Source organism: Antechinus flavipes, chromosome 3 (genome assembly GCF_016432865.1).
Source record: "Antechinus flavipes isolate AdamAnt ecotype Samford, QLD, Australia chromosome 3, AdamAnt_v2, whole genome shotgun sequence".
Lineage (NCBI taxonomy): Eukaryota > Metazoa > Chordata > Mammalia > Dasyuromorphia > Dasyuridae > Antechinus > Antechinus flavipes.
The window spans coordinates 42,331,293-42,355,655 of NC_067400.1; the positions used below are offsets into that span (position 1 = coordinate 42,331,293).

Here is a 24,363-nt window from a genome sequence, read left to right on the forward strand (position 1 = left end):
TTACACAGGAAATGAAAACTTTTTATTTAACTTAAATTTGCTTAGTTTTATATTTAGGATAAGTATAAAGGCCCAGTTAATCAATTCATTAGACTGGTCAAGGCAAGACACTTGAGCTAGACAATAGGATTTAAAAAGCGGTGGGTCTTTTAGTAGTTCTCTTGTAATCACAAAAATGGTGTTATACTCAGGATATATATATATTTTTTCATAATCTAGTATAATGCACTGTTCACAATTTGCAATATTTTGAAAACCATACAAACAGGACATAACCAAATTAGAGATGTTTGACAGACTTTTGTAAAGTACTTGGGAATGTCAGCTATTTTCCCAAATATCCATTTTAAACTACAAAAAGAACATAAATTCATATAAAATCACAACAGATGTAACAGACATCTTTCAAGGAAAAAAAAAATCAGATATTAACTCAATTTGCCACTTCCCCCACCCAAACATGACTAAGAAATAAAGTTACAAGTAGTAATGCCTGCATTTTAAAACAATTAACTGGCTGAATTAACCCTTTAAAAAAAATATAACTATACAGTATTATTGCACTCCATGAATGTGCAGTATTCCAAAACATGCCAACCCTGAAAGACTGTCTTGTATTGAGGTTTTCCAAGTTCAACGGGGCTGCAAATTAAGCATCTGGTCTGCACTAACAGCTTGCTGTCTTCAGTACAGGCCTTCATTGGTGCCAACCACGTTGTTCCCGAAAAAATCCATTAATGCCTGAAACACAGGAATAAAGAAGACGTGTCAAAGTGCTGGCTCTAGAAAGCTGCCACCCTCCTCCCCAGCAGAGACAAGGCAAAAGGAGGAATCAACATGGACCTTCCAAAGGCAAAGGAGGGGACCAGAGGACACCCGTGGCAGCACAGATCCATAGGGGGGATGCCCGGCGCAGCCTCCCTGAGGCCCCAGAGCAGGCAGAGCTCCCCCTTGGCAGGAGAGCAGCCCATTTCCTTTTCTTATCATACACTTTCCTGCTCCTTGGCACAATCTGTCATCAGCGAAACCCTTTGGCCTGTTTTTTCCCACTCTACAGCTCTCCATCCCTCTCCCTACCAGAGGTGTGAGGGTCCTTTAAATAGGCTGGCACAGTGCAAACAGGAGGTTTGAGCACCTAGAAGTAATTTTCTGTGGCTAGGGACTGCCCTATGGCCGGGATCCCAGTCATAGCAAGATATCCTCGTAACAGGAAATGGCTCCCTCTCTGATTGGCTGTGTGTGACCTCACAGACCCTTTTTAAGCCCACTGCAAGTAGGAGGTCCATCTCTTTATCCTGAGGTAGCTGAACCAAGTGGATGGATAGTTGAGAGAGGCAAGGAGCTTGATAGTGAACACATGGGTCTCTCACAGACCAGGTGTTCACTTGGGAGTTAACAGGTCAGGGCATTATGTGAGCAAGTGTAATAAAGACTTTAAGTTTGCACGTGGCTGTTCTTGAGCACACTATCAGTTATTAAACTACGATTCAAGAAATCGTAGCCAGAGATCTCTGAAGGCCTCAGAGGAGGCGAGTGGAGTAAAGTTAGTTGACACTACAAAGGTCAGTGGCCAGAGGATTCTCTGACACTCTGGGAATTCGGAGAGATTAGCAATGAAAATACCAAGTAAGGCTAGGGCTTTCGCAGATGAAGTGACTGCCCAGGGTTAAATAATAAAGGGTATTTTTCACATGGGCAATTTTGATATTTTGGAAGGTGTGATTCACAGCTACAAGGCATCACTAGGAGGAAAATTAAGCTTGAGATGGTTGAAAACTATCTGGACCAGAAGGGTAGATTCCACATGTAGTGGTTAAATGTGGTTCACCATGTCCTTCTCCAGCTCATTTTACAGATGAGGAAACTGAGCAGACAAGGTGAAGTGACTTGTTCAGAGTCACACAGCCAGTAAGTGTCCAGGTATTACCCCCTTCCCCTCGCCCTCCCCCCGCCCCCGGCAGCCCTACAAAACTTCCTTATTAAGCAGCTACTAAACAGACACTTAACCATGATCTATCATTCCTTAACTATCAATTCCAAAGTAATGTTGGTTGGCTGATTTCATCCACATCTACCAACTGGGCACAGAAGCACCTGATGATTGTACTAGAGCTCATTCTCAATCTAGTTATAGAGAATAAGGAAATGTTAAGAAACCTGAGTCACAAGGGAAGAAGAACAAATACAAGCACAATCTGTCAAGCTGGCAGACTAAACAAATGATCTTTCTGTGTGTTAAGATTTTCCATAAAAGACATTAAAGAATCAGACCATTAAAAGTTGAATCCAAGTGGAAGTACACATGTCCTGTCTTGGATGCACATTTTAACTACTCACAAAAGAGTTTTCAGGGCTGAAAGATGGGGCTATGATCAATGATGTGGGATTGAGTCCATATGCACATTGAGCTTCATTTCGTTGTCAAGAATCTGAACGAGCTGCTGCATGGATGGGAGGTGACCAGATTCCAGCTTTGACCATACTGGTACATCTACAAAAAGAATAAAATCCAAATAATTAAAGATAATTCTATGATTAACCAAATTTTAAAAATCTTACTCTACCAAAAAAAAAAATTTTTTTTTTTCAAAATACTTCCTCAAGTACTTCCTGAAGCAGCCTGGTGCCATAGGAGATGGCGGCCTGGATGCAGAATTATTAAGACTGGCTAAACCTGAGTTCAAATCCAGCCTCAGAAACTTACTAGCATTGTGACCCTGGCCATGACATTTCTTTCCTCCCCCACCCACAACAGTTTTATAGCCCTTTGGGCATAGTTTTATTTTTTTTTATTTATATATTTTTTATTATAGCTTTTTATTTACAAGATATATGCATAGGTAATTTTTCAGCATTGACAATTACAAAACCTTTTGTTCCAACTTTTCCCCTCCTTCCCTCACCCCCCTCCCCCAGATGGCAGGTTGACTAATACATGTTAAATATGTTAAAGTTTATTAAATACAATATATGTATACATGCTGTACTAAAAGAATTGAACTTTGAAATAGTGTACAATTAGCCTGTGAAGGAAATCAAAAATACAGGTGGACAAAAATAGATTGAGAATTCTATGTAGTGGTTCAAATTCATCTCCCAGAATTCTTTCGCTGGGTGTGGCTGGTTCAGTTCATTACTGCTCTATTGGAACTGATTTGGTTCATCTCATTGCTGGAGATGGCCACATCTATCAGAATTGATCATCATATAGTACTGTTGTTGAAATATATAATGATCTCCTGGTCCTGCTCATTTCACTCAGCATCAGTTCATTTAAGTCTCTCCAGGCCTTTCTGAAATCATCCTGTTGGTCATTTTTTACAGAACAATAATATTCCATAACATTCATATACCACAACTTATGCAGCCATCCTCCAATTGATGGGCAGTCACTCAGTTTCCAGTTTCTGGCCACTACAAAGAGGGCTGACACAAAGATTCTTGCACATACAAGTCTCTTTCCCTTCTTTAAAATCTCTTTGATATAAGCCCAGTAGTAGTAACACTGCTGGATCAAAGGGTATGCACAGTTTGATAACTTTTTGAGCATGGTTTCAAATTGCTCTCCAGAATGGCTGGATGTGTTCACAATTCCACCGACAATGTATTAGTGTCCCTGTTTTCCCACATCCCTTCCAACATTGCGCATTTCTTTCCCTGTCATTCTAGCCAGTCTGACAAGTATGTAGTGGTATCTCAGAGTTGTCTTAATTTGCATTTCTCTGATTAATAATGACTTGGAGCATCTTTTCATAGACCATGATATTTCTAACCCTTATTTGTCTCAATTTCCTCATCTATAAAATGGGGATAAAAACGGTCCCTATTTTTCAAGGAAGCTATGAGGACAAAATGAAATAATTATAACATGTTTTATAATCTTTAAAACATTATAAAAATACTAGCTATGGATATACACTAATTTTTGATACAGAGGATGAAAAGGCTGATAAAATTCACAAAGAACTCAACAACGTTCTTTCAACCAAGATGGTAGTACCGTGCCCTCAATAATATTAATAGATATTTTCTCATTGCTATGTTAGTGAACAATTTTCTTATGTTACAATTTATGACAGGCAAAACCTTTTTATTATGCTTGATGTTGCATGAACATTAAAATAATATAGTTTATTCAGAACCCACCATTTAGCGTTATCTCAAATGCACCTGTTGACATACACTGGTTCTCAATCATGTTACTTAGGAAGAAAACCATCATACAAGCATAGACCTAAAAGAAAAAAAAAAAATCAGCTTTATCACCACGCACAAACTATTATTTTTATTCCCACCATCCAATTATATAGTAAGGAAATTTTTTTTTAAATGTCAGTACTAACTCAATTAAAAAATCCTAAGAAAACCTATTTGATATTTATTGAAAATAGATTTAAAAGGACCCCACCAGTCCAAGTAATTCTAATAAAAGAACACTATACATGGTTCACTGAACATCTTTTAAAAGTATTCACAAAGGAATAGTGATGCAACAGTCAGCAACTTCAGGCAGAAACCTGTTAAAAGGGTTTTAAGACTATTATTATAAGACTAAACATAACCAGTTTCACACTCCTAGCAAATATCACATGCTCATATGAGAAAAATCACTTAGAACAATAGTCACTGACAGCTACAGGCACATTCTGCCCATATGAATGCCAACCCAAGAGCCTCTTCTCAGATCCTACTGAAACAGCTGTTAACTCTCAGGTTCTAAAATTCAGGCAGGGCTAAGGAGATCCCAAGAAAGAAGGTACTTCTTTGCTGTCCAGAAGGGGGTTTAGGCAGTTCTATCCCAGTAAGAAGTTAAAAGAACAAGATGGGTTTCTAAAAGCAGAGCAACAGGAAACTTAGTATTTCAGAAGAAAGGATACTCAATGGGATAGGTTGAGAAAAAATAAATGATAGTGAATATTTCTAAAGTTCTTTAAGATTCAGAAAGCACTTTACTTATGACAGTCACATTCCCATGAGGTAAGGAGTACAAGGATCATTATCCCCTTTTTCCACAGGAGCAAACTGAGGCTCAGATCTTATGGGTCACACAGGACTGGGTTTCCTGCATCCAAGTCAAAAAGACTCACACTGCCTGTCATCCCTATGGCAAGAAGAGAAATCACCAGACTCTGAGAACACTGAAACCAAACCAAGAGCAGCAGCCACAGTGGCACCCCTCACTGAGTGCTAAGCTCTCCCAGCAACAATGCCACCCCACACTTCCACTGTCAACTCAATGCAAAGAATCAGTTACTTACCTTATTTTCTTGGCCCCACTGCCAGATACTTGGAGCCTGCATGCCAAAGAAAGCAAAAGGGTCCTTGCCAACAATTATTAAGCCTATTAATACTAGTTTGAAGACTGACAGGAAAGATGCTATGTGTCTATAAAAAGAAGAGAAAAATTCATTTTTATTATAATGTAATCATCAACAAACATTCAAAGACACAAATAAAATTATACATGAAACTATAAAATTTGAAAACTTTCTAGTTTATATTAAATGTGCAAATATGTGTGCATATGCCCATAAAAACAGTAACAAAATGCTTGTTTCCCATGTCCCGTACTGGGCTTTTCTTTCCTCTTATGCATTATTCCAGATTTTGTTGTTGTTACTGTTCCTATTTATGGCTTTTGTCAGTATATTCATAGGGAGTTGTTCCTTTCTCACTATTAGAAATATATAAATATTTCTAAAATATTTAAAAATATATTAAAAAACCTGATATATATATGAAAATGCATAATAAATATAGGGACCTGTAGCCCCTGGCACAAGAAGTCTGAGGCAGTGACCCTTCTATCCCAGAAACAGGGTTCACATTTAAATGAAAGGAAAAAGGCTAAAAAAGATAAGCAAAACAGCAATAACAACAAAAGAATCCGAAAGGGAAGATCAAGACACAAACAGAGAGGACAACAGTGTCAAAACACCTATGGGCAACACTATCAGGACAAACAATCTTGAAAAACTTAAAAACTCTGATCAATACAATGACCAACTATGATTTGAGATGCTAGCAATTACTTGACAGAGAAGTGATAAAACACAGTGTAAAATTAATCATATATTTTCCTTGCCTACATAGATTTGTTAGGAGGAGTAGGGTTTTTTCCAGTTATTGAAGCAGGGGAGGAACAGGTGGAAGTGAGACAAAATAAAAGCTTATTAAAAATAGAATGAAAAATAAAAAATTTTTAAATGTATGAGTAAATTGTTTAAGTAAAATTCCATTTTGAAGAGAATTATGTTTAAAAAATTTTAAAGAGTAAAAATATTCTACTTATATAGCATGTTTAGCTTACTTGTAAAAAAAAAAAAAAAAAGCAAGCTGGTTTAAATATGACCAAAATATTGGTTATCAACTGACTTTAGTTTAATTAAATCAATCCATTAAGTTTAGACATCAATTTCTTTATTTCTTATCAATTTAATATAATGTACTCACCTATATATTGGTTGAGGGAGGTAATTCTCTCCTTCTATGCGGATGTCTGGGTACCGCTGGCTAATAACCCGCATGTACTCCTCAAACACCCGCCTATACCCTCAGGAAACACTATAAGGGAAAGAAAATGGTATTTGTATTAAATGATTTAGAACAATTTACCATGATTTATCTTGGCACAGTTGTAAAAAGCCCAGTAATTACTACCTCTGTTAATATCAAATGGTTCTAGTTTAAACATATTAAACAATGGACTAAGGCCAACAACAGCTAAGCAATAAATCCCTACTCATCCTTCCTTTCTCCCTAAAAGGGATATATATTTTTTAGTTTTCTTAATAGTCTTTCAATAAATAAAGCCTTCACATAAATTATAGCCTTTTGGAGCACTGGTTACTTTTATAGAGGATAAAGCATGGGAGAAATGCTAAAAAAGTTCATTCCATTCTTCTGAAATTTGAGCTGGGAAGTGTTGAGATTCAAAGTACATAGTTCTGCAAATGAGTAAGAAAAGAGAGTGGGAATAGGGAAGGATAAAGACATAGAGCAGAAAAGGACAATATATGTGTTTGGGGGGGGGGGGTGAAGAAGGGGTTGTGTTCCAATTTTATAGTACAAAGAATACCAGATTGAAAGTCAGGAGTTCCAAGATCTTCCATTAATCAGTGATACTAACTTCATAAAGGGATATCTAGCCAATTACATTAGATAATTCCACCTCTAAGATTCTAATTTGTTCTATAAAAAGATAATAAAGAAAATTAATCTAGAAAATAGACGTATCTTAAGGAAATCGGTGTCAACTAATACCCTCTAGCTTTGTAGTAAGTCACCAACTGATAGTTGATAACCTGATAGTTATTATGTGATGTGAAAAGAATGGAAATGTAGTGGAGAACAGTATAATCCATTCAATTCTATAAACATTTATCATGTGCCTATCATGTGCCAAACATAGGAAATATAAACAGAATGGAGAAAACAGAGATGGGACAGATACATAGGGAAAATAGAGATTGTTTAGCAGAAAGTCCAATAGTTTTAGAAATGTACTTTCAGGTCACGGGAAGGGGGTCACCAATTGAAATTCTATTATAATCTAGTCTAACTTTAGTCTGGAAAACCTAGAATAACTCAACAGATAACAGCCAATTTGGGAGCCAACATACAATAAATAGAGCTGGAAATTAAAATGACTTAGACCTAGACCAATCTCCTCATACTGGTATACCTAAGTTAATGAAATTCTAGATATAGAATTTATATCTATTAACATTTTAAACACTGAATTTTAATATCTTATCAACTTTCAAAAAATATTTAAACTACACTTATTTATATTCTTAAAGGGCAACAAAAGCTTTCAGAAATAATTCTCTAGATATTTTATATTTACCTAACTTAATCTAGCTCAAACTCAAGCAATTCAATCAAAAAAAATTAAAAACAAAGTTGTTACACTAGGTACTGAAATGCAAAGACAAAATAAAGAAACAATCCCTAAAATTCTACTAGGGAGATAAAATGATTGAGGTTTGGTGTCTGTTTATATTTAGAGTTTTCTTTAAATCTCCTGCTGGGCCAAAGGACTGAGGAACAGTGGGACTGGCATAGGACACAGTGTGTCTTAGGAGAAGGAGGGATGGAGCAAGCACAGTACACAGTTGGGGTTGGTTCTGAACACTCCAAAGTCACTTAAGGCTGCTGAACTGTGTGAATAACCCAAGTTGTGATGCTCTGAGATCCAGCCCCAAAGGATGGGATCAGAGGGGTTAGGGTCAGAAAGTAAAGAAGGTAAAATCAAAAGGGGGTGAGGAGGGAGACTAAAATTACCAAAGATCCCAGAAACAAGAAAACTCAAAGACCTTGAACATAAGCAGGTAAACATTAACAACAGGAAATACGGTCTCTCCAGTAAATGAGTCCAGGAATCTCTGAATACTGAAAAAAGAATAAAAATGATCCAACACCTCATGAAACAGAGGAGTCTAAGGAATATAAGAACATGGAATTACAACACACTGTTCCTGAGTAGTTCAAAAAGAAATGACAATTAGTAGTATGGCAGAAACTAGGCACTGACCCACACTTAACGCCATATACCAAGAAAAGGTCAAAATGGGTTCATGACCTAGGCATAAAGAATGAGATTATAAATAAATTGGAAGAGCATAGGATAGTTTACATCTCAGACCTGTGGAAGAGGAAGGAATTTGTGACCAAAGAAGAACTAGAGATCATTATTGATTACAAAATAGAAAATTTGGATTATATCAAATTGAAAAGTTTTTGTACAAACAAAACTACGCAGACAAGAAATGAGGAGAATAAAATTTATGCCCTACACAGGAAAATAATGGTCAAAATAGAACTAGAAATAGATTGGGCAAGCAAATACAAAGCAATCTAGAATAAAAGAAGCAAAAAACAAAAACAAAAACAAAAACAAAACACCTCACTATACAAGAGAAGTATGCTGATCTCAAAGACAGGATGCAGAGTCTACCTAAAGATCAGGGTCTCCCAGAGGAAAACAAGAGGATAAAAACCTTTAACATTATAATGAAAGCACTAATATAAGAGAACTGCCCAGAACTTTTGAAATGAAAATGAAATGCCAATTGAAAGATTTCTTAAGACTATTATCTCCAGAAAAAACCCAAGGATACAAACTTCAAGATACATAGTAGTTAAATTTGACAACTGAATTTAGGAATAAGTTTGGCAAGTGATCAGGGAAAAGGCCTTCAAATACAAAAGAAAGAAAATTTGACTAAAGGAAATTTGATTATTTACTATACCCTAGCAAAAATGACAAAAAATGGCAAGTCATTGGAAAGGGAGTGGAATGACAGACACTCTAATGCCTTGTTGGTAGAACTGTGAAGTAGCACAACTACTTTGGAAAGAAATGTGGAATCATATAAAGGAAGTGATCAGATTTCATTTCTGAACTTATACCCAAGGAGGCCTTTGATAAGAAGGTCCCTACAATTCCAAAATATTTGTGACAGACGTTTTTATGATAACTAAAAATTAAAAACAAAGTAGATGCCCATCAACTGGGAAATGGCTAAACAAATTGTAGTATGTGAATATAATAGAACATTACTGTGTTGAAAGAAATGATGTGTGTAATGAATACAGAGAAACACGGAACTGATGCAGAGTGAAGTAAGCACAACCAGAGAAACAATAATTACAGCAAATGCAACAATATGAATAAAAAGAACATACCTAAAAGTTGAAAGTAAATTTAACAAAATAGATTCTAAGGGTTAAGGAAGACTCCAATGAAGAGATATGAGAAGACATTTTCAACTCTCCCTCTGTGGAGGTAGAAGGTCCCCACATGGCACACATAGCATATATTTTCAGTCTGATGATACATCTTATACTAGCTGACTCAAGGATCTGGAACATGGGCTTGCATTGTATCTTATGATACAATGCAATCAATCAGCTGTGTTGATGTTTTTCCTCTCTTAAAAAATATATGCCATACTGAATGGCTCTCTGGGAAGGGATACTTATGATAACTGTGATGATAGGAGAAAGAAAAGTCATCAATTCAAAAAGATCTAAAAAGAAAAGAAATGAAGTGATAGCATAGAAAATTTAACATTGGGTAGCATTGTAACCCAACTTTATGATTTCCGTCAATGAAAAACCTGACTTTATTGTGTTTAAAGTGCTTTGTTAATACAAGTTAAATATTAAAAAGCATATTGTGGTCCAAAGTTTAAAAAGAGAAGTAAATGTATTATGAGTTTTCTAGAAGAATCTCAGTGACTTGCCTTTAAGTTAATCATTTCTATTACAATTCAGGAAATACCAGCACACTTTTCCTCAAGCAATTTTTGCTTTTTAACTTTCTCTTCTGACACATTTTGGGTAGGAAGGTAGAACAAGGAAAAAGGCAGCAAAAGTTACTTGAAATAAAAGCAAAATGTCTACAAGGAGGAAAAAACTGTTAATTGGTTAACTTATTATTGATAATTACCCATAAAAGTTGATTCCTGTCACTAAAATGAATTTTATAAATATGTATTATTCTCTTCTAAGTTAAACCATTGAAATGTTTTGATTATGCAGCTCTTACATACTTACATTATTACTTCAATACATGCATTTTTGGGTCTGGTCTCCTAACAGCCATAGTAACCCAAGTGACTTTTACCACTTCCATTTAGTAAAGACCAATGACTCATTCATTCTTATATAAGAAATGAAGCTAATTCAAATCTAGAAGTAACCTATTTTCCTTTCTTCAGCAATATTTTGTTGTTTAAAACAAAAAATTGCCTCAAGTAAACAAGGTTTAAAAAAAAAAAAAGTGCTGCAACATGGAGAAAAGTCTTTGAAGGCAGCGCCTGATTCCATTTCACATTTCCTTCTCCTACCAAGTTTGGGGCCAAAGCATTTTTGGTTCAAGTGAATGAATGACATGGGAAGCTGCAGTAGCTAGAGTTCACTTCTAGTACTTTTCCTAAGTTGTATCAGGATTGCGTCAGCCCTCAGGGTAGCAACCAGCTACCTCTGCACTGAAGACTTAAGGTGTTAAAAAAGGAGAAAATAAAAATGAAAATTGGGAGGGCAAATGGAAATTGAGCTAACTACTTCTAAAGCTAATAGCAATAATTCTTGTTTGCACTCATGTACACACACTCAACTGAGTTCCTCCTTTTATTAAATTGTCTGATACCTTTGCAGTAGTAATTACAGTTTTAAAGGAAAAAACAATTTGGACAGAACAATTATTTAGGGAGGGTGCCTTTCTTCTTAAAATTGGGGCACAAAGAACGCAAGAGCTGTAAAGTCTGCCAAATCCTATTCACATCTCACTAACAATCCCTTTTATGACATCCCCAACAAATAAGTCATCCTACTACTGCTTTAAGACTCCAATGATGGCTAACTCATGACTTCCAGAGGCAATGCATTCCATCTGCAATTAGTTCTAATTATTAGGAAGTCTTTTCTTATGAGTAATAGAGTATTTGAAAAAAGGATGGCACTATGAACTGATGCTAAGTGAAATGAGCAGAACCAGAAGATCACTGCACATGGCAACAGCAAGATTATATGACGATCAATTCTGATAGACATGGCTCTCTTCAACAATGAGATGATTTAGACCAGTTCCCATGGTTTTGTGATCAAAAGAGTCATCTACACCCAGAGAGAGGAGTGTGGGAACTGAGTGTGGTTCTAAACATAGCATTCTTACTCTTTTTGTTGTTGTTTGCTTGCATTTTACTATCTTCATTATTTTCTTTTCCAGTTTGATTTTATTTTTCTTGTATAGCTCAAGATAATTGTATAGATACGTATGCATATATTGGATTTAACATATATTTCTACCATGTTTAAAATATATTGGACTACTTGCCATGGGGGGAGAGGGGAGAAGAAGGGGAAGAGAAACACAAGGTTTTGCAAGGGCTAATGCAGAATTATGCATGCATATATTTTGAATAAAAACTTTAATAAAATTTTTAAAAAAGAAAAAAGGACAGCATTTATATATGCTATATACACATACACATTTGTTATAACAATTTATATACAAAATAATATGTATATGCTAGACATCATGCATATCTGTCATCATAAACTCTTGATTTTATTTTTTTTAATATAAAGAGGAAAATATAAGGCCTAATTATTTTTAGGGAAGCTTTTGCTGAATTTTCCAAAAATATATCTTAGAATGTTTTGAAAGTTATTCAGTGAAAAATCTAAGCAGGCCCAGTGGAGGAGGTAGTACAAAAACTTGGGGTGGTGTTAGCTAACAGAAAGCCATGGAAATGGGGCTTTACCAGGTGATAGTGCCATCCAACAATTAAGCAGAACTGATCATTTTCTGAGACAGAATGTAAGCTCCTTGAGTAGGGACTTTTGCTTGTGCATCTCCAGATCTCCCCTACACTGAGTGCTTAACACGTGTGCACCAAATTGACATTAAAACAAAGCACTCTACAGACTTCTATTCATTACTTCATTACACCTAAGCACATAACAAATTTTTCCTGCAATCTCTGTAACTTCTCACTTAAAGTATTCTTCTTACTTTCTTGGCTTCCTTCAAGTCCCAGCTAAAACCTAACATACAAAAAGCCCTTCCATATTACCCATCATGCTAGTGTCTTCCCTGTGTAGATTATCCCCAATTTATCCAGGATTTATCTTGTTTGTTCATCACTATTTGCATGCTATCTGCCTCAGCAGACAGAGAATACGAACTGTCTTTTAATTTTCTTTGTATTCTTCTACTTAGCACAGTGCCTGACATATAATGGGTGTCAATAAACACTTGATGATTTGATTATTTTTAATTTAAAAAAAAGAAAATGCTAATATTAGAAAACAGGCTTAGGAGAATTAGCTTCCTCCTTAATTCTGCTAGTGATTATATTGTAACTTTGAGAAAATCACTAATCTCTCCTAAAATGAACACTTCTTCAAAAAACCAGATTTAGAACCATACCATAAGGCATTTGAGAAAGACTTTATAAGTCCTAAGACCACTAAGTTCACTAAGAATTTATTAGGTATCTACTACATGCAAGTCATTGTACTAGGTGCTAGGAATACAGAGACAAAATTTTAACAGTCTCGCCATCAAGAACCTTGCAGTCTCCGGGAGAGAGATTAGGAGGAGATGAAAACATTAACATCTGAGAGAACCTTGATGGAAGCCAGGGACTCCAAGAAGTAGGTGAAAATAGTGTGCATTTCAGACCCAGAGGATAGTCTACACAAAGGAAAGGAAATGGGAAACGGAACATCCTAGATGAGAAAGAAGAATACAGGCCACAGTGAGAACATAGAATACAGAGGAATCACAAGAAATGAATTTGTATATCAAGATAGACTGAAAACAGCCTTTAAAGTGTTTTTAATGCCAATAAGAGGAATCTGTTTTTTCCCCCAGAGGCAAGGGGAAACAATGACAATTTCTTGAACATCTGAGTGGCAGGTGCCTTTTAGGAATGTCAATTTGACAACTTCGTTGAGGATGGATTAAAAGAGGAAAGACTGAAAGCAAGGAGACCATTTAGGAAGTTATTCCAATAGTTCAAGTGATAAGGGCCCTAACAAGGCTGATGGCTATGTGAGTGGAGACAAGGAGATAGATAGGAGATATAGTTTGAATTCACAAAATTTGGTAACTGATTGGCTAGAGAGGATGAGGGAAAGAAAAAGTTTAGGATTATTCCATGCTTACAAACCCAAGGGCCTGGAGATGGCCTTCACAAAAATAAACAAATTAGGAATTATAGTTGGGTTTAATGAGAAACATAATTAGTTGTATCTTGGACATTTTGAGTCTGAGATGCCCATACAAATCCAGAGATGTTATCTAATACTATTTTCTCCTTGAACCTTCAATATTCTCTCATTTGTACCTTGAAATATTCCTATTCTCTTTCACAGATGTTCTAGATACCAACTGATTTGGGGTCCCCTCCCCTAAACATAGGGTCAGATGCCCCAGAAGCATGTGGTAATCTTTTTAACACTGAGAATTACCTTTAAGTTCTGGAATTCTTTTAACATCTCCCCCTATCCTTTCATAACTCTCAAACATCACTTTACACTTGTACTAGTTCTAATCTCTTGATAGTTTGTCACAACATTCTTGGGAGGTGACAGGAATACCATCAGTCAAATAAGATACAGACAGGTTCGATACTGTTCTGCAATAATTAAGCAACAAGTCTAGAAAGTTTTCTTAGCTGACTTGCCAGGTTTTTTTCCTTTGCAAGAGAGAGGGAAAGTGGCCCCTCTTGTTTATTCTGTACATAAACTGTTTGTTGCTCTTGGCAAGCTTAACTGTGTATAAAAGCAGAGAGCCTAAATTTGGTCTTCAATGATTTAAGATTGATAACTGAAACTGGAGGCAACAAGATGATTTAATACTCAACTGGTGTGCCGGATGGTAGCTTTACACTTCTTTCATTGTTTTTATAATTACTTTTACTCCTTTAATTCTGAGGCAAGTCGACTTTCATTACATGGTATTTTGTGTGCCTGCCTGTAAAAAATCTGGAACTTAATCCTTGCTAAGCCAAGGTGTCCCAAGGACACTAGTTCTTTTTAAAAGATATTCAGAGAGTCTTGCCCTTAACCCCAAGTCTTTCTCTCTGTTTATTTTGTAACTTCACTCACACCCCAGTTAGGGGGAGATATTCCCCACCCCTGATCTTTTTGGCTCTAAGACTGCTTAGTTTCCTCTAGTCAGTGAACAGTCCCAATCTGTCAATAATCACTTTCTCCCTCTTCAATTGCTACTTCCATTGTTGCTAGATAGCTTGTTTCTTCCCTTCTTATCCTTGTCATAACATGGTCTAGACCACTCCTGTTTGTTTTCTGGTGTTTATTCACAAGGGAAAATTGCACATAAAAATTCAGAGATAACATATCAGAAGTACACATAAAAGCATAGCCAGACTATGCTAATTAAACTTGAACTGAGTCTCATTGGCTCACCTTGGCCCTCATTATCCCCCTAGGAGCTCACAGTATTGCCTGTTGCAGTCCCAATAATAGGATGTTTCCCATCAAAACACCTCTCTGTTGATTTAGGATGCAATCTCAAAAGTGCTCATTTATCCATTCTACAATTCCATGCTCGCTTTCAAACAACTAATATTATGACAGACTTGTTGGGGAGAATCCTTATTTTATCATTTCCCCAAAGGAGACATTGAGAACTATTAGCAGATCATAAAGTTCACAGAAAAAAAAAAAATCTTTTTCTTTGACCTATTTTTTTTTTCTCTTCTAGTCCTCTATTGAATCAGTAGCGTCTAGATGGAATAGCTTAATGTTTTTCTTTGTTTGTAGGATTGGATTACAGAACATCTTGCTTAAATTATTGCATACTCTGGAGCCAATAGTACCACAAATATAAGTGTTTTTGTTATCTTTATGTTCTCTTAAACAGATAAAGAGGAAAGAGGTTGAAACATCAACAATGATGTTACAGATAATCTGAAACAAGTTGATACAGAATAACCTCTAGATTTCCTGTGGGACAGGAGGAAACGTTCTTGCAAAGAATGCTTTTTTTCAAATATGACAGAAAAGTGGAACAAAGGAAAAGTAGACAAAAAGGAGATTGCTACAAACCATCTATCTATCTATCTATCTATCTATAAAAGTGGACAAAAAGGAGATTGCTACAAACTATATATATATATAAAAGAGATGAGAGATCCTTAGCTGAAGAAAGGAAATGAGGAGAGAGGAAAAGATTTGGAATAATTTTTCTGAAGATCGTTGCAGAAAAAAAAAAAAAATCACAGAATAAAAGAACTGTCATACAAAAGCAAGAATCCAATTGAGACAAGATAGCAAATTTGTATGTAGCCCAGTTGACATAATTACATGACTTTCTTCTGAGCTTAGCAGTACTTGAGCAGAAGTGACAAAAAGAAGATCATGATGGGGAAACTCAGATTTGGGACTTGGTAAGGCATAATTGACATTTAAAAACTGCTCATGATCCAAAAAGCAATTAATAAGCAGGATGATTATACTATACACACTGTAATTACTGACTTGTTGCAAGAAATGGTATAAAATGATTTTGTGAAAGCTTATGCATCACTGGGAAAAGAGGTAGTCAGTCATGCAGTATAGACAAAGCGAGGAATGACATGGGAGAGAATCTAATCACTGTGCTAATAACTCTGAAACAATAAAAGAACCAGAGGCCCTCCTCCTTCTCCTCCATATTGCCTCAATTCATTGTGGAAAGACATACAAAAATAACAGTATAAAACCAGATGGGTTACCCAATGTCATTTTCTAAAGCAGGTGAAATGGATTTATTGGGCAACAAGTGAATGGATGGTTTTCTAATACAGATTATAAAACCACACAGAAACAAGCTACTGTAGTGAGAGGAGTCTTCAACTACCCTGACATCTGCTGTAAGTCAAAGTCTGTTAAAAGCAGAAATTGGATTAATTCTTGCCTTGCGGTGATGACAGTTTCATCTCGAAGACAGAAGTTAACAAGGGAAACTGCTGCTCTGACTCAAAAGGAATTGTGGGTGTAAGAATGGCATGAAACTTAAGAGAAAATGACTTTAAGTTGTAATAATAGAAAGGAATAAAAACATCTAGCATCCTCTGGCAGGCACCTACCTAGACTTTAGGAAAAGTGATTTCAGAAAATTCAAAGAAAAGATCTGTATGATCCTATGATTACAGTATTGAGTGTGTCTGGGTCATGGCAAACATTTTTAGAAGGAACATGACTGAATATCAGTCATGACTAGGAGGAAGGCAAAGCATCTAAAGGAAGGGTTCTTAACCTTGGTTCTATGCAATTGTTTTTAAAAATATTTTGATAATTACATTTCACTTTAAATGACTTCATTTGTAACCTTATGCATTTTAAAAAATCATTATTCTGAAAATGGGTTTATAGTTACCAGAGGGGTCCATGACAGAAAAAAGTTCAGAACCTCTGATCTAAAGAATCCATTGTAGATGGCAAAGGAAGAGCTGAAAAGCTCAGATAAGGAAATGCACATACACAAAATGAAAAGGCATTTATATAGCAACTAAAGACTTTCAAAATTATTTACATAGTATTATTATTCCCATTTTAAAGATGAGGAAAGTGATATTCTGAGAGGTTAAGTCACTCACTTAACACTACGAGTCAAAGATGGAATTCAAAACCAGATTGGTTTCTCCCAAGTGCTATCTAGCATTCTACCAATATATCCCACTGAGAAGAGGCAAAACAAATCAGGACAGGTATGACACTATAACCAGTCTGATTAGACCTTTTCCAACAAGAAAAATGTGAAAGACTAGAGAAAATCTGGATATTGTACTGGTATGAATTATAATCAGTAGATAAAAAGAGAAAATTCCTGGTAGTACAAAACACAAAAACAAAGAAACAAACCAAAAAACAAACAAACAAAACCCAACCTCAAAGACTCATCATAGACTTTAAAGCTGAAAAGGAACATCCAGCCCAGTCCCCTGATGAGTTTCAATCTTTTTCAAAGTCCCTTTCTCCTAGGAGTTCTATCTAGAATAGGCAAAACAAGCCTACAGAAAACAAGCTGACTGCAATGAGAAGGCACCATAACACCACTTACACACAGTGTACTTTACAGGTACAAAGGATGTTATTATGAACATAACACCTCATGAAGTAAGCAGACAAATGTCTTCATTCTAAGATGAGAAAACTGAGGTTCAAAGACATTAATGACTTGTTCAAGGTCACACACTAGTGAAGGGTAAAGGGGGGGAGGGGCGGGCCAAGCTTTATGATAGCCAGCACACTGTCCGTCTTATTCTTCTGCAGACACACACCGGAGGAGAGAGCAGAACCGAGCAGGGGTGGGGGGTGGCCCACTCTTAGCATCCCTTTCACTGGGGAAGCCCAAGGAGATTCTGAGGTATCTGAATTAAGTCTTGCACTTAGAGGACGAACCCCCAGGGAGTCAGGGGGTAAGAGAGCAGTAGCTCATTTTAGAATGCCTAAGTAACTGGTCATCTAGAGAGAGCAGGTCCAAACTTCCATAGTGATTACTATAAGGAATCACTGCACTTCCAGCCCCGGCATGAAAGGAAGACCAAGCCCTTTAAAAAACACAAAATATTGTGTGAAATTATCACTGGTGTTCCTTTCAGGTACTGAACAATATCTTCCTTTTCCATCTCATATTTGATAGCTATGCTTAAGCTAAATGATATTTATCTTTTCTTGGCTCTTCCTACTACTAAAACTGAAGTGAAACACAGATAACATGTGGATTAAACAGCCCACCCAAGGGCACACTGTGGAAACAACATGTGACTACAGATAAAGGAGGTTATTTGAAACTTTGCTCTCTTATTTCCTGAGAGAACTTCAGCAAGTTACTCAGTAGCTCGGCCTTCTTTAAAGGCCCTTCATCCCCTTTGAACTATGGATGCTGGGAAGCTGGGTTTGCTGCTGGAACACAAAATGGAACCACAGAGGAGTCGCACCTATCCAGGGGAGTTCTATCACAACAAATTCAAGTCAAGAGCAGTAAATAGCTCGAAATCAGTAGCACAACCTCTTCAAAGAACAGACATTTAATAATGTAAGACATACAGGTCATTACTGATGTGTAATAATCGCCAATAGCAAGGTAGGTGTTAAAAGCAAACTCATGTTTTCATACTTCTCCTGGAAAGGGAAGAAGAAATCCCAAAAGACAAAGGAATAGAAACAAAGACTGCAACAAAGAAGAATTTCCCAAATCATTTGCATGTCCACCACTTTTGGATTAAAAGAAGCAAAAAGGTGTTAACTTACATTAGGAAGTATTTTCAAGTGAATATTAACATATTTTCTATTATTGGCAAGTTAATGTTTTTTGTTGTTCAATCTTTTTTTGATCATGTCTCTTTGTGAGCCCATTTAGAGGTTTTTTGGCAAAGATACTAGAATCGTTTGTCATATCTTTCTCCAGCTCAATTTACATATGAAGACACATAACAGAGTTAAGAGACTTGCCTAGGATCACCCTGCTAGTAAGTGTCTAAATAGCTTCTGAACTCAGGAAGATAAGTCTTCCTGACTCCAGACCTGAAGCTCTATGCCTATGGAGCTCCATATCACATGTGGAGAGTCTAATCACTATACTAACATACTGGAAACATTCATACAGGATGAATCTTTTATGGGAAAGATATGTATAAAAATAACATAGCATGATCTGCCACCTAGATGTCCTAAACTAATGTTAGAGGCTTTTAAAGGTAATAGTGGTACTTCAAAACCAATCAAAAATTTTAAAACATATCCTTTAACACTCTGCAATAACAAATTTTATATTTTTTAAAAGACGCAAAAAGCATTTCCTATGGATACACAGTTTAATTCAATGCTACAAAGCTTGCTTTTAGAGAAGTTGTTGCATATTCTGGTAATGTTAAAAAAAAAAAAAAAACCTTTAAATCCTAATATGAAAAGTGTGGCAGCTGTCACTTTCTGTGAGGTTCAGTTATTGAATTATTTTTGCCATTCTCCTTATTTGCGAACCAAAATCAGTAGCAAATTACTGACAGATTGAGTTTCTTGACTCTAGAAAATGAAAATATTTATCCATAATAATTAATCTAACCTTCAACATTCCTCTGCAACTATCATTTGCAGTAGACCTGCGCCAAATAGGCTCAAAGATGTCAACCAAGACAGGAACCTTGGCATGTCCAGCTCAACCCCTCAGCTTACAAAGAAAATGATGGCTAAACAAGATAAAAGAGGTAATAAAACGGGCAAAGCTGGCATCTGAGCCAGGCCCCCAGACTCCAAGTCTGACCATCTTTCTACTGTACCACATATTGATTCTGTGGCTTCTATTTTTGTGGTTTTCCTAACATCAAATAACATTGACAGAAATTTTAAAAATCTGTCTTAAGAGGTCATTCCATTCATCAACTACATTTAGCAAATGTTTTTCCTGAAGTCATAAATAACACAAATAAAAGGATTTCAATTCTTAATCTCATTAACAGTTTTTTAAAATGTTAAAATGAGAGATTGTATTTGTTTTGAAAACTTGGTAACTAAAAAAATTTTAACACTCTGTGAGCAAATCAACTTCTAAAAATTGTAAGTAACTAAATAACCATTCCCTCCAAGAGAGAATAAAAAATTATATGACCAATTGTAATTCTTTAAGCTGCAACAGTTATAAACTTTATTATGTAAACTCTTACATAATTTGCAGAAGGAACAAAAAGAAAAGTTCTGATAATTGTATTGTAAGCCCCTTACTATCTCACCTTGAAAATTAAGGCTTTATCGATGTCAAATAAATGGCAGGGGTCAAGGCAGTAAAGAGAAAAGGCCCTAACAGTGGCAACTTTAGTTTTTGTTTTTCTTTCTCTATATCACCTTAACTAGTGTGTGAAATATATTTATACATAATGAAATTCACTCCATACAGAAATGCAAAAAAACTAAAAGGAACAACTGATTATGCCCCTAGTTCAGAAAATCTATTTTTAATGAAAATTTAAAGCTCAAAGAATTTCAATTTTATTTTCCTTATATAAAACCAATGTCACCATCAAAATTACACCCTAACTTCATCCCTCAATCAATTTACAATTAAAAATAAAGTACTTAAAACTATAGCTATTTGTGGCATTTAGTAATGATCAAGACAGAAGACTTTTGCCTGGTTTAAAAAACAACAACAGTCTATGTCTCCCTCTGGTCCCATTTGTGTGTTGTGTTGCTATGCTGATGTAATAGCAGCACACCAGAGCAGTATTATCAACAGTTGGAAAACAGTAATATGAAGTTCAAAACAAACTTATTTCAGCCAAATACAAATTGCTCAAAAATTTAATCCCTGAAAAACAACTTTAAAACACTGTAAAAGTATTTTTATGCTTTGTTTACAGAATTTATTTGTAATTAATAAACATTTAAGTCTCTATGACACAAAGTTTCAAGTAAAATTGATATGGGTTAGGGTTAGTAGAAAGAGTCCACTTGATTAAGAATCAGAAGTCCCAAATCTGCCACTAGTGTTCAACTAGGGTAAGTACTAAAATGTTTATCTTGGATATGAGGAAAAATGGACCTGCCATTTTTTTAGGATAGGGGGCTCCCAGTAAGGGAAGCCCTTCCACCAATGTAGAGCAGGTATGGGCAAGGAGGTGAAAAGAACTGCTTATACACTTAGCCAGAATATGTGAATCCAGGCCCGCTTATCCACTACAGCATGCTGTACAAATTCTGTTGTTCATTCATTTCAGTAACAGCTAACTCTTCTGTGAAAGCATTTGGGATTTTCTTAGCAAAATTACTGGAGTGGGTTACCATTTTCTTTTGCAGCTCATTGTAAACTTACTCCAGATGAAGAAACTGAGACAAAGACAGCTAATGAGTTGCCCATAGTCGCACAACTTAATAAGTGTCTAAGGAAGATCTGAACTTGGGAAGCCGAGTCTTCAGGTTCCAGGTCAGACATTGTCTATTACACCATCTACCTGACTCAGGGTGACAGGTGCCTACCAAGTGGATGGGAATTGACTCAAAGACTTCTAAAAGAGTGCTTGGGGGTCTGCCCAGTGTCTTCCCAAGAGACCAAGCTGTGCCTGAGCTGCCCTTGCCCTCAAGACCGCCTGAACCTAGACCAAGTGGGGACCACCATACTCCCACTTCTTTTTCTTCTCTATGGGGCAAACAATCAATGAATGCAGCAAGTGTGAGCTGTACTCCAAGCCTTACCCTCCTCCCATCCCAAGGGCAGTTAAGAGACCAGAATTTCAGGCAAGTCACCCCTCAAGCCACTATGACTTTTTTTTAATGCATATTCTTTTACTAATTTATTATTATTTTGTAAAGAACATTAATGTATTTTATATCTTAATTAAGCACTTAAGCAAGAACTGTAAAGAATTAAATAGTCCTACATTAATAACCTATTAATGAAAGCAAACCACAAACAAAGATGTCTCCAACCCCATTGATAGGCATCCTATCAGAGACTAGAGTTCCATGAAAGCAGCCTTGTTTGACATATTGCAAAACGGAGGTGCTATCATACACTACTCTAAATTGCTCAACAGAGGCAAAGTCGAAAGTCACTCCTTGGGTCAAATTTTCAAAGCAGTAAAGTCATATATGGCTTCAAAATCACTCAATTGGGACAGAGTACAACATTTAAAATCCTGTATGAAAAGCCAGTCAGGTATGCAGTGCTCCCTAACAGGTGTACATTTATTTACAACCATTTGCATTACATTATCTATTACATTTTTATGGGAGTGCCTATAAATGACAGGTCCAAGACTAGAAACTAAACTGAAACTATAAAATATCAAAAGGGGAAACCACAGAGCAAGGGTGGAAAACAGTCACAGTCAATTTCCTGAAGTAGACTTCACAGTACTGTTAAAATGAAATTTTAAAGCCCTAATATTTTGAATGCTTAGTTTCTGTCATAAATATGGGAAGAGGCTTGGGTTCTTTCTACTGAAAAATAAAAGCTGATGAAGGCAAGAACAAAATGAACTTTAAAAAAAATAGAAACAAGGAATTAGAGCTAGAAGGCACCTTAAAGATGCTTCAAATAACCCCTCTCTATTGGGAAATAAGGAAACAGACCAGACTTGGGCAAGGTCACAAGGTAAGACACTAGAGCATTTTCCCTACTCTGGCGATCTGGAGAGGGGGCTCTCAGGTCTATCAATGCTCAAACCCATAACCCTGATTCAAACCCGAGTTTGCCTTTCTGGAGACTTTGTGGGGAGATCTATGTCAATTGAGCAGCATTGGGGGGTGGGGGGTTGCATATAAGTTGTATTCAGAAAGAGTAAATTCTTTTACCTGACATTTTTGTTACAAAGTCTCATCTAGGAAGAAGGGTGAAGGGACAGAAACTTTAGGGACAGAATGAAAACGAATGAGACTGCAGATTTCTGCGGCTTCTTACAAATTATTTTAAATATTCTGATAGTTTCATTTCCTCACTCTCGAGAAAAGTAAAGTGATAAATGAATAAATATATAAATGAATGAACCAAAGCTCGCTGGGTGTGAGCTTGCACTAAATGCACCAGGCCGGGTTCCCTTTCCGGTTTCCCTTTTTCCCCAAGAAAGGAGCCCCGGTTCCGAAGGCAGGTTTGGTTTGCGGGGGTGACCTTGGCTGTCAGTCCCTTGAGTCCCTTCTCATCTAGAGAGGAGGGGGTTGGGCTGGGGCTCTAGGGGTACCCATGGCTCTCGGTGTTTGGGGGTCCTGGCCCTCTGGGGAGGGAATGCACCCTTGTAAAGCCCAAGGCCCGCAAAGCAGTTGCCGGGGCTCGAAATGCCCTCCACCCGGAAGGCAGCTCCGGGGAAGCCGGACCCCAGGAGTCACCCAGCCCATGTCCTGCTTGGAGGGCCCTGACAGCCGCGGGGAGGCGGAACTCGAACCCGGGGCCCCCGGCTGCAAGGCTGAGGCTGGTCCGAAAGGCACCTGTCGGCCAGGGAACCAACTGTCAAAGTTTGGAGGCGCCCCCCCAGACCTGCTCCCCTCAGCAGCACGTGGGTGTAGCCGGCAGCCAGCCCCCTCCCCCACCCGAGTCCTCCTCCGCCGCCCGCCCGCACTAGGCCGCACAGCCCCGGCCTCGCCTGGCTCGGCGGCCGCATCCCTCCAGCCCTCGCCGCGCTCACCAGATTTGGAACTTGAGCAGCGGCCCCGTGGCGTACTGCATCTTGAGCCGCTTGCCCGGTACGCCGCCCGTGTCGGCCGAGGTCTCGCCCCGCAGCGCCGCCGCCGCCATGAGAAGGAGCAACAAGAACCTCATCGTCTTGGTGCCGCAGCGGCCGCCGCTCAGCCAGACACTGAGCAGGGCAGGGCAGGGCCAGGCCGGGCCTCGAGCCGAGCGAGCCGAGCCGAGCCGAGCCGAGCCGAGCCGAGTTAAGGCGAGCCGAGCCGAGCCGAGCCGAACGGGAGCACGAGCCGAAAGGGAGGGCGAGCGCGAGCCAGGTTTAGCGCAGGCGCAAGCGCAGGCAAGACTTGCTCCCCACCTCCCCTTCCGAACCAGGCTCTCGCGCACGCGCGGGAGCTCCTCACCCTAAGATTGGCGGAAGGAGCTCGGCGCGCAGACTCGGAGCGGCTGGGCAGAACCGGCCCATGGAGAGCATCTTTCCAAATGGAGAGTTCTCTCGGTTTACGGATACAAGGAAGCTTGAGAGGGGCCCGAAGCTGCGTTCGAACCCTGCTTCAAGCTCCATCCGTGTGACCGGGGACGAATCCCCTGCGTTCTTTCAGCCTCAGTTTCCTTCTCTGCCAAATGAGAATAATCCCCACTTCTCGGGCTTGTAGAGAGCACGAAATGATTCAAGAAATGGAGAGCGCGTTGCTCTGAGTATGATGATAGCTGTTATGGATGTT

General features: G+C 37.8%; 1 protein-coding gene across 1 annotated transcript; it reads right to left on the reverse strand.

Annotated features, from left to right (window-relative positions):
• On the reverse strand, positions 1–23,869 carry SELENOT (selenoprotein T). Its single transcript, XM_051983278.1, has 6 exons — positions 23,640–23,869; positions 6,454–6,564; positions 5,259–5,385; positions 4,147–4,234; positions 2,338–2,491; positions 1–741 (listed from the first exon to the last, which is right to left on the reverse strand). Exons 1-5 carry the CDS (start codon positions 23,771–23,773, stop codon positions 2,373–2,375), a joined length of 579 nt encoding a protein of 192 aa, XP_051839238.1. The 5' UTR covers positions 23,774–23,869; the 3' UTR covers positions 1–741; positions 2,338–2,372.
• Positions 23,870–24,363: the final 494 nt, after the last annotated feature.